Below are 11,364 nucleotides of genomic sequence, written 5' to 3'. Positions count from 1 at the left end.
GAGTGAGTGGGAGTGTGAGCGGGGATGAGTGGCGTGTGAGTGGGGGTGAGTGAGTGGGGCTGCGTGAGCGGGGATGAGTGGGGTGTGAGCGGGGGTGAGTGAGTGGTGGTGAGTGAGCGGGAGTGTGAGGGGATGAGTGGGGTGTGAGCGGGGGTGAGTGAGTGGTGGTGAGTGAGCGGGAGTGTGAGGGGGGATGAGTGGGGGTGAGCGGGGGTGAGTGAGCAGGGCTCATACAGGGAGGTGCAGAGTTGGGAGTGGGTGGGTTGGGTGCTGGATGGTGAGAAGCTCTTCTGGAGAGCTAAGCAGGGCCTGGGGCCTCAGGCTGTGGCTTGGCCTTTTCCCAAGAGCACTGGGGAGCCATGGAGTGCTGTCGAACAGTCACTGCACACTGAGCAGTAAAGGGACAGTAGGTGGGCAGGGCTGTCCGAAATCTAGGCCGCAGAGAAAAGATGAGGAAGTTGAGTCCAGGGAAATGGCTAAGGCAAGGGATACTGTTGAGTCCCCTCTGCCTTGCAGCGCTTTGTCATGGCACAGTGAGACCACTCAGAGGTGCCTCCTGTGGTCTGGACCAGAGCCCCAGGGGCTGTGGCCAAATCTGCCCATTTCCCAGCACAGGCCTGGCACCCACTCCTGGCCCTAGGAGGGATGAGATTTTGGAAAGGACCGTGTGAAGGGGCCCCGATCCCACACATCTGCCCAAGGAGGGGTGGGGGGTTCATACCCAGCTTCTTCGCCAGGGACATTCTCTGACTGGAAGGAGACCCTCCAGGAGCCCAGCGCCCCAGCCCCCACTGCAGCCTCCGGTGGCTCCTGGCAAAATAGCCTGTGGCACCTCCTCCTACGAGGCCCTCCCAGGGTGCTGGGGGATTCAGACTTGGAAATGCAGGCCAGAGAATAGAGATCATGCGTCCCTGTCTCCCCACCCTGCGCTGAACGGTCGAGGAGACCGAGGGTGCGGTTGATACCCCACATGCTTACTTGGGGTCATTTTTGAGTCACTTTCGGTAGTTCGTGTCCTTCTAGGAGTTTGGCTGTTGTGTCTAGATGGTCTGATTTGTTGGTGTACAATTGTTCGTAGTGTTTTCATGGAATCCTTTTATTTCTGTCAGGTCGGCAATAATGTTTCCTCTTTCACTTCTGATTTTAGAAACTTGGGTTTGTAATTGTTTGTTTGTATTAGAGATGGGGTCTCATCATGTTCCCCCAGGCTGGTTTTGAATGCTGGCCTCAGCGATCCTTCCACCTCGGCCTCACAAAGCACTGGGATGACAGGCGTGAGCCATGGTGCTCAGTCTCTGATTTGAGTCATCATCTTTCTTTTCTTGGTCAGTCTGGTGAAAGACTTGTCAATTTTGTTATTATTTTCAAAAAACCCACTTTTGGTTCTGTTGACTATCTCTTTTGTTTTTCCATTCTCTGTATTTTTACTTCCCATTTCCACTCTCACGTTTATTATTTTCTTCCTTTTATTCACTTTGGGTTTAGTTCATTTTCTAGTTTCTCAAGGTGGAAGGTTAGGTTTTTGATTTGAGATTTTTCTTCTTTCTTTGAATATAGACATTTACAATTATAAATTTCCCTTTCAGCACTGCCTTAGCTGCATCTTGGAGTTTTTGATACACTGTGCTTTTTTTTTTTTTTTTTTTTTTTAAGTTTTGCTCCATTGCCCAGGCTGGGGTGTAGTGTGCAATCTTGGCTCACTGCAACTTCTACCCAGGTTCAAGCCATTCTCATGCCTCAGCTTCCCGAGTAGCTGGGATTACAGATGTGCACCACGACACCCGGCTAATTTTTGTATTTTTTTATAGAGACGAGGTTTCACCATGTTTCCCAGGCTGATCTCAAACTCCTGGACTCAAGCGATCCTCCCGCCTCGGCCTCCCACAGTGCTGGGATGACAGGCGTGAGCCACCGTGCTGGCCCGGCTGTGCATTTGTTTGCATTCTTCTCAAATTAGTTTTCAGTTTCCCTGATGGTCTCTTCTTGACTCACTGGTTGTTTAGGAGTGTGTAATTTCCACATATTTTTGAATTTCCCACTTTCCTTCACTCTTGATTCCAGTTCGTGCCAGTACAGCTGAAGAACACTTCTGCTTTGGTCTCAGTCCTTCTCCATTCACTGAGGCTCGTTTTGTGGCCTGGCACATGGTCTGTCATTGGGAATGTCCCATAGGCGCTCGAGAGGACTGTGTATTCAGCTGTCGTTGGGGGGCGTGTGTGACAGATGTCCATTCGGCATACCTGGTTTCTGGTGTTAATCTTTGGAATGTTTCTGACACTAGAAAATCAAAGATTCCACTGTTCCCAGCACCGTGGCTTTGGGAGAGGCCAGTGAGCCTATGGTTTTGGAGCCTGGTTGCATGAGAGAAGCATGTATGGAAACACCAGGGGCTGGCTTTGAACCCCATTCCCCCACATGATGCCATGTGTGGCAGACATGACACTTGGCTTTGCTCTCTCAGGGTTCCATCTGCGACAGGGGCTACTTGTGCCCCTGGCCTCATCAGCTCAGGCTGAAGGCGGCCCTGGTCCTCGCCAGAGGGACTTTGTGAAGCAGAAATAGATGTCCTGGTACAGAGGGCAAGGCTGGCCAGGACCTCGGCCCTGGGAGTTATAAAGAAGGCTGGTCTCTACCATGAGCATCTGCACCAAGCTGTGCCCATGTCACGGTGTGCTCGGTGTCTGCCCTGGCACAGGTGCATGGCCTGTCTGCGCTCAGGCTCCCCGCCTATGGGGCCCAGGTTCACAGAGGTGTGAAAGAGACAAGCACAGCGCAGGGGCCATCCGAGCATCGCTTCGATGCTGGGAGGCTGACGTCTTCCATTTTGTCTTCTGCCCAGGCCAGCTACGGGCCGTCCAGTGGCTGTGCTACTTCTACAGCATTTTCATGCCCAGCGAGGCCCAGTGTATCCTCTACCACGAGTTCCAGCTCTCTCTGGCCCACAAGGTGACCGACAAGGTGCTGGAGGGGGCAGCTCCTGGAGACCATCAGTCAGCTCTACCTGTCCCTGGGCACCGAGCAGTGAGGGCTGGCTTTGCAGTGGTGGGGGTGTGGAGGGGGGCAAGGGGGTTTGGAGGGGCAGGGAGGGGGGCACAGGGAAGCTGGCCCAGGGCCCCATCAGCCCCTTTTTTGGATCAATTGGTTCCTTGGCGTCAGATGCTTTGAGCTGGTGGGTCTGGGGTCGTCCCAGGGCTGCTGCTGGCTCGTGAGTCCCAGCTTGAGCCTCCCTTGTTGGGTCAAAGGTCATCTCAACCCCAGCAGAGGCAGTACATGCACTCTGGGCTGTTCTTCCTACTATGGTGGCTTTTGTCATCTGACTTCTGCCTGCCTCGAGTCTTCACTCCTGGCCTTCATCTGTCCCCTTAAATGTGACCACAGCAGCCACCTGTGGCTTCTCTCCCACAGAAGACAGAGCCAGTTATGTCACCTGCTTCCCTGGGGCAGGGTTTCAAGATCTCATGTCCCATATGTGGCCCACTCGGCTTCCCCTGAGCATCCTTACCTGGTGGGGTAACCATGGCCCTGGCCACCCCACCCACAGGGCCTGGTGACATTGCTGCAGTCACAGCCCCTCGAGTGTTGGACTTACTGAGAGAGCAGGGAAGGAGCCAGAATCCATGGGGACCCGGGAGACTGGCTCCAGTCTTGGCCTCAGGTTCACACAAGGAAAATGGACCAGTGTGCTAGAGCCATGCTTCTCAAAGTGTAGTCCCTGGACCAGCAGAGCAGCATCTATATCACCTAGGAGCTTGTGGCAAGTGGGAGTTCTGGGTCCTGCCCCAGATCTGTGGAGCCAGAAGCTCTGGGGGCAGGGCCAGCAAGCTATACAGACAGGCCTCCGAGTGACTGTGATGCCTGCACACCTTGAGAACCATCGGCCTAGATAGCCTCTGAACACTAACGGCTCCTGGTGCATCTGGAGAAGACACAGGCCATGTCTGGGAGGCAGGGGAGATGGACTAGCACACTCCTCCTGCCACAGGGCAGCATGATGCTCGATTCCCTCAGAAGGCTGTCCTTCATCTTTTCCATGCCGTGTGTGTTCATCCTGGCCCTCCCAGCAGCCTGGGAAGGGCAGAACACTGCACACACAAGAGAGCCGTTCCCAGTCCCCACATGCCAGATTCATCTGTCGCCAGACCCACGGGAGGAGGCAGACTGGTTCCAGGAGGATGAGAGCCCTTGTTCTGACACCTGTGTCTGATTCCAGGGCCTACAGATCCACTCTGGACTACACCAAACAAAGTCTGGGGATTCTCATTCACCTCCAGAAGAAAGAGGAGGCGCATGCCTGGCTGCAAGCAGGGAAGATCTACTACATCCTGCGGCAGAGCGAGCTGGTTGACCTGTACATCCAGGTGAGTGGCAAGGGATGCAGGAGGGCCCCTGTGCTGTTCACTCTCTGTCCATCCATCCATCCGTTCATCCTTCCACCCATCTATCCATCATCCATCCATCCATCCATCATCCATCCATCATTCATCTATCATCATCCATCCATTCACCCATCTATCCATCCATTCATCCTTCCATCATCTATCTGTTCACCTGTTCATCCTTCCATCCATCATTTCCATCCATCTATTCTTCCATCATCTTCTCATACATCTGTGGGTCCTTCCATCCATCCATCCATCCATCCATCCATCAATCCAACATTCACCTATTCGTCTTTCCACCCACCCATCCATCATCCATCCTTCCATCATCCATCCATTCACTTTTTCGTCCATCCATTCATCTGTTCGTCCATCCATCCATCCTTCCATCTATCTTTCCATCATCCATCCAACTGTTCATCCTTCTATCCATCCATCATCCATCCATCCGTCATTCATCTGGTCACCTCTTCATCCATCCATTCACTGGTTTGTCCATCCACCCATCCATCTTTCCATTATCCAGCCATTCAGCTGTTCATCCTTCTATCCATCCAACCATCTTCCATCCATCCATGATCCATCCATACACCTGTCCATCCACTCATCCATTCATTCATCATCCATCCTTTTATCATCCATCCATTCACCCGTCCATCCATCCATTCATCTGTTCGTCCATTCACCTGTTCATCCACCCCTCCATCCATTCTTCCATCCATCCTTTCATCATCCATCCATTCACCTGTTCATTCTTCCATGCATCCACATCCATTCATCCATCATCCATCCTCCTTCCATTCATCATCGCCTCATCCTTCCATCATCCATCCATCCTTCTACCTATCCATACCTATCATCCATCCATCCATCATCCATCATTATCCATTCTTTTATCATCCATCCATTCAGCCACCATCCATCCACCTGTTCATCCTTCCATCCATCATTCATCCATTTATTCATTCATCCATATATCCATCCATCATCCATCCACTCACCTCCTGTTCATCCTTCCATCCATCCATCATTTATCCATCCATCCATCCGTTCATCCTTCCATCTATCCATCACCCATCCATTCATCCATCCAGCCATCATCCATCCGTCCATTCATCCATCCATCATCATCCATCCATTCACCTGTCTATCCATCCATTTGCCTGTTCATCCATCCATCTTTCCACCAACCATCCATTCACCTGTTCATCCTTCCATCCATCATTCATCCATCCACCCATTTATCCATATATCCATCCATCATCCATCCACTCACCTCCTGCTCATCCTTCCATCCATCCATCCATCTCTCCATCCACCCACTTATCCATCTATGCATCATTCATACATCCTTTTATCATCCATCCATTCACCCGTCATTCCATCCATTCTCCATTTATCCATTCATCTATCCATCCATCCATCATCCATCCATCCATCCATCACCCATCCATTCACCTGTTCCTCCTTCCATCCTTCCATCCATCATCCATCCATTTATCCATCCATTCACCTGTTCCTCCTTCCATCCATCATTCATCCATCCATCCATCCATCTTTCCATTATCCATCCACTCACCTCCTGTTCATTCTTCCATCTGTCCATCATCCATCCTTTCACCCATCCATCCACTCATCTATTCGTCCATCCATCTATCATTCATCCATCCATCCACCAATCTACCTATTAATCCATCCCTCCATTCACCTATCTGTCCATCTTATCCATACATTGGTCTATCCATCTATCCATCCATATGTACATACATCATCTACCCTCCACCCATCCATACATTCTCTACCCACCCATACATACATACACACATCATTCCAACCACCCATCCACCCATCTACCCATCCGTCCATCCATTCATCTGTCCGTCCATCCATCCATCCATTCAAGCATTCATCTAACCACACACCCATCCATCCATGTGTCTACACATCTGCTCATCCATTCATCCATCCATCCACTCATTCCTAAGCCACTGCTGAGCACTTGTTGTATGCCTTTTCCCTCCCTCCAACTGGTTCCCTCACATCCTCCCCCAGTGGCCAGCAGCTTCTCCCTGAGGGCAGAGGTGTGGCCCCTCACAGTGCCTAGCACCTGCTGGTATACAGCTCATGCTCAAAGAATGGGACCACTCAGTTAACACACAGAAGAACGTGCTCCAAGCGACACGTGGCACATCTCCTTACAAAATGAATCTATCATAGCGGCTGTTTTCAGAGGCTTTCCCAAACACAGTGTGATCTGGAACAAATTGTGAAGCCCACGAGCCTGGTGAAGCTTTCATTATTGAGCACCTGCTGTATACCTCCTTGAGCTGAGAAGGATCAAGAGCTCATGGCCAAGAGGGGACCAGGCCCACCCGCAAACACTGTTGATGTGTGGCCCTGAGCTGCGGCAGGGATGTGGCAACGCAGAAAGGAACCAGGTGGTGGGCTCCCAGGAATCTGGGGGCCACGGAGACTGTTTGAGTGTGGGGGGGTGGGCTAGGGCTATCCCTGGTGGTAGGATTCACAGGTGTCGGGCTCCTGGGCTGCAGCTGCTCAGTCACCTCCTGGCACTCGGGTGCATCAGTTCATTGTCCTCATGCCAGTGGTGGGGCAGCCCTAATGCACAGGTCTGAAAAATGCTCAGGTGTACCCGCAGTGTGTGAGAGGAAGGAGGCTGGCGAAGGTGGGTGTGGCCACCTCGCCAGGTGTGGGTCTTGAGGGAACTTCTGCCTCCTTTCAGGTGGCACAGAATGTGGTCCTGTACACAGGTGACTCCAACCTGGGGTGGAGCTGTTTGAGGCAGCTGGAGACATCTTCTTCAACGAGGCCTGGGAGCGGGAGAAAGCTGTGTCCTTCTACCGGGTGAGCTGGCCTATGGGCTGAAGTATGTGGGCCTCAGGGGGTCACCTGGAGGGCTGAGGCACAGGTGTGGCAGGGCAGAGGCCTCCCACCTGGAGGCAGGGCCACCCATGCACATGCTTAGTTTCCCAGTGGTCTCACCGGGAATGATATTGACTGTGCCCCTGCCCGGGACAAACGCTTGGGGCCTGGATGTGGCAATGGCCCTATCCTTGCCTAGTGGTCTCACCGGGAATGATATTGACCGTGCCCCTGCCCGGGACAAACGCTCGGGTCTGGACATGACAGTGGCTCTACCCTTTGCACCTGATGATCTCAAGCAACCGTGAGTGGGAAGTCCTGTCCCCATTTTCCAGATGAGGAAGCTGAGGCTCAGAGAAGCACAGGGACATGTCAAAGGACACACAGCATGTCAGTGGGAGGCCCAGGGCCAGGGCCAGGGCCCAAGTCTGCCTGCACCCCGAAGCGGGGATGGCTTCTCCCTTCCTCTGAGCTCACGGTGTGGCTCAGCCCTGGGCACAGATAAATGTGGTGTTTTTAGAGCAGAGAGGCGTGCTGGCTCCCCCTAGTCAGACCCCCGGTGCCCAGGTGGGAGAGGCTGGTCTGTGGCTGCCGGGTGTAGCTAGACGGGCCTCAGGTGACTTTTCAACCCCCAACTTGGGTGTCTGAACCGTGCGTTATCCCAGAGCACAGAGCTCTGCGGACGTGCAGGGGTAACTGTGGGGTAGGATGCTCCAAGCACATGTTTGAGCTCTGAGGAAGGCGCTGGGCAAGGTGGGTGCTGCAGGAAACCTGACCCCACCTGCCTGTGTGGTAGGACCGGGCCCTACCCCTGGCAGTGACTATGGGCAACCGCAAGGTGGAGCCACAGCTGCAGCTGTGCATCAAGCTGGTGGCACTGCTGGCCATGCTGGAGGAGCCCCAGGAGGGCTTGGTGGTTGCCCACATGGCCCTAGCACTCAACATCACTCTGGGTAAGTCCCCTGAGCCCCCATCCTGCCAGGATCCACACTTTGCCAGAGCCCAGCCTCCAGGTCTGTAGGGCAGTAGCTGCAACAGCTGCTGGATTTTCCTGGTCTCCTGTCCAGGCAGGCAGATCTGCCCAGCTGGCTTCCCCATCCGGCCATGCGGCACAGCCCGAGGTCTCTCATGCAGTGCTGAGCTCTGCTTCCTCTGTCTCTTCCCGCTGCTGACCACAAGGGCCACCCAGTGTGCCCTCTGCCTTCCAGACATGCCAGGCATCTAGGTCCCTGTATGTGCCAGGCTGAGTGGCACATTCCCTTTGTCTTGTGCCCTTTCCACCCTCATCAACCACACAGCTCTCTGGCTGATGAAATCCCAGTTCCCCTTCCAGCAGCCTACCCCTTAAGGCCGGGCATCCCCTGCTGCTGTGCCAGGATTGTCTGTCCTCCTCCAGAGACAGGGAACCCTGGGCGGGCCGCATGCCCCAACGCCTTGTGCCTGGGACGCAGTACACAGTAGGTGTGCAGCTGTGTGGGAATGCATTGAATGCAGGCTCCACAGCACTCGCCCTGAAAAGGGGAGGACATCAGAGACAGCCTAGGTGGGTATGTGCATCTGTGGGGGGACCTGGAGCTCAGGCACGCAGTGACTCCCCAAGGTAAGGGGCTCTGATGGTGACACACCCAGGAGGACTCGGATGTCACGTCTGTGGGCTGCATGGAGCCGGGGATCCCGGGAGCACCTGGACTGCATGGGTTGTGGGCTCCCCTGTTTAAAACCAGTGAGCAAAGGCAGGTGGCTATGTGTAGGCAGAGCTGGGCCATCCAAGTCTGACTTTGCCAAAGCCTCACAGTAGACAGGGGCAAACCTTATTAGTTCTGCTTTGCAGATGGGAAAGCGAGTCTGGGAACCCAGAAGGGACTGGCCAGAGCTGCCCAGGTGACCACAGGTGCCTGGAGGCAAGCCAGGTGCTGCCCGGGCTCTGCATACCTGCTCCTGAAGAGCCTGTGCCCTGACTGCCCCAGGGAGCCACGTCCTCACACCTGCCCCTTTGGCCTGCACCCCAGGGGACCGGCTGAATGAGCACATGGCCTACCACCGGCTGGCTGCCCTGCACCACTTGCTGGGCCTTGGCACGCTGGCGGAGCACTTCTACCTCAAGGCCCTGTAGCTCTGCAACTCGCCGCTGGAGTTTGACAAGGAGACCCTCTACTACGTGGTGTACCTGGTGCTCGGTGACATCATCGTCTATGACCTGAAGGTCAGTGGGGAGGGGCAGGGCTCGGGGTGTTTCCAGCCCCCTTGGAGTAGGATCTCCACCCAGACCCCAGGGGCCTGGGTTCCAGCCTTCCTTAGGAATGGCCCAGTGGCTTCCCTGGAGCTCTGCACGCGGCTGGAAAAACCAGCAAGGTTAGCAGATACAACCCAGCTCCCAAGCTGGCCAGGCCCCACCCTCAAGAACTCAGTCTCAACCAGGGAGGCTGACACGTGAGCGGGCAATGGTGGCTTCTGGGTAAAGAAGGGGGATTGTAGTCAGGGGGACCCTCCTGGAGGAGGTGACACCAAACTGAGTCTCGACAGTCAAGTTACATTTAACAAAGAAAACAGGGTCGGGAGAAGGACATTTTGGAGGACGGCATCATCCTCACATTGAATCCACGATGCAAGATCCAACCCAAATCCCAGTGCCTCCTCTAGGAAGCCTGCCCAGGGTGCCAGCCTGCACTGAGCAACTCCTTCCTGGAGTCCCGAGACACCTTGAATCTTCACATCACCCAGGAAGGGTGGGGTAGGACCCATGTCTTACCATCCGCTTCACAGACAGGGGAACCCCAGCTCATGGCAGGTGCAGTGGGGCGGGACCCCAGCCAGCCAGATTGAGACCTTGCTGGGTCGGGTCTGGCTCCAGGGGAGGTGCTGTGCTCTCTCTGCCCCCAGCCCTGCAGGGGTGGAGAGCTGGGACTGGCAGACTCAGACCTGCGGGTGTCCCCACCCCTCTGCCCAGCAGGCACCCGCCCCTCCTCAGCATCGCACTGGCACCGCATCAGTACTCCTTATGGACTGAGGGGCCAGGGCGCTCCAGTCCAGGGACTGAGATCTTGGCCTTAGAACAACATGAGGAGCTGGAGCTGGAGGAGCCCTAAGACCTCGCCCCGTATCCCTCACCACAGGCCTGGGGCTGTCCGGGAGGCCCCCGCCCAGTGCTGGCGACACCTGGTGGTCAGAAGCGGTCCCTGTGGCCTCCCAAGTCCCAGCCAGACAAGGAGGTGCCAGGTGTCAGGCCCAGAGGGACGCTGCCCACCACTCGGGGGCTCGCCCGGGATCCAGGGAATGGGCCTCCCAGAAGTGGCCCTTTATCTCTCTTGGTCAAGCCTGCCGCCCACTCTGCCTGCCCAGGAGGAAGGAAACGGCCAAGTAGTACCTGAGAGGCCAAAGTTCATGGTTGGGGTCGAGGGGCAGAGGCCTCCTTCACCTCCTTCTCGTGCACAGCCCTCTGGGCCTCATCGTGACGGTGCTGTCAGCCCAGGCCAGCTTCCCACAGGGAGGCCCCCTCGGAATTCCCCAGGGGCGGCTGTCTTTCCAAGGCCACACCCTCCTCCTTGTATAGGAGGCTCTGGACCCGGGGCCCAGAGGAGTGGGAGAGAAAGCTGGGCTGGATGGGGCCTGGAAGGCTGGCGGAGAGGCAGGGGTAAATGGGCATCCTAGCCGATTGCCTCTAAAATGAGGTCCCCTTTAATCTACACGTGAGCGAGCCCTGGAATAGGGTGGATTAGGTGTGTCCTGGCTCAGCCTGCCACTCACTAGCTGCTGCACACACTACAGGCACATGGAAATGCACACGCAAATGCACACACACAGGCGCACACACAACCACATACACAGGCACACATACACACGCACAGGCACACGTGCACACAGGCACACACACAGGCAGACAAACACGCACATGCTGAGACATGCTTTGGCTGGCTCCTTCCTGTTTAGTTAGGATGCCCCCACCCCTTTAGGAAGCACTTGCCTCCCACCCCCGGCTGAGTCAGGGGCGTCCTGGGCCCCCCACAGGCTCCTGGGCTTCCCTCTGCCACAGCTCGGGCCACCTTTGTGGTCAGTGTTCAGTCCCAGGTCCCTCAGACTGGGAGCAAGGATGTTAGGCTCAGCCATG

The 11,364-nt window shown here is 55.3% G+C and overlaps 1 protein-coding gene across 2 annotated transcripts; it reads left to right on the top strand.

Moving 5' to 3' along the window:
- The first annotated feature begins 7,908 nt into the window (after positions 1 to 7,908).
- LOC117095901 (SH3 domain and tetratricopeptide repeat-containing protein 1-like) lies at positions 7,909 to 9,415 on the top strand. Of its 2 annotated transcripts, none has more exons than XM_033232720.1 (2): positions 7,909 to 8,212; positions 9,269 to 9,415. In XM_033232720.1, exons 1-2 carry the CDS (start codon positions 8,083 to 8,085, stop codon positions 9,370 to 9,372), a joined length of 234 nt encoding a protein of 77 aa, XP_033088611.1. In that variant the 5' UTR covers positions 7,909 to 8,082; the 3' UTR covers positions 9,373 to 9,415. The 2 variants fall into 2 exon arrangements, with proteins under 2 accessions (XP_033088611.1, XP_033088610.1); XM_033232719.1 differs by having other exon boundaries at positions 9,091 to 9,415.
- The last annotated feature ends 1,949 nt before the right edge of the window (positions 9,416 to 11,364 follow it).

This window comes from Trachypithecus francoisi, unplaced genomic scaffold (assembly GCF_009764315.1).
Source record: "Trachypithecus francoisi isolate TF-2019V2 unplaced genomic scaffold, Tfra_2.0 Lachesis_group14, whole genome shotgun sequence".
Lineage (NCBI taxonomy): Eukaryota > Metazoa > Chordata > Mammalia > Primates > Cercopithecidae > Trachypithecus > Trachypithecus francoisi.
This window is presented reverse-complemented; position numbering and strand designations above follow the sequence as displayed.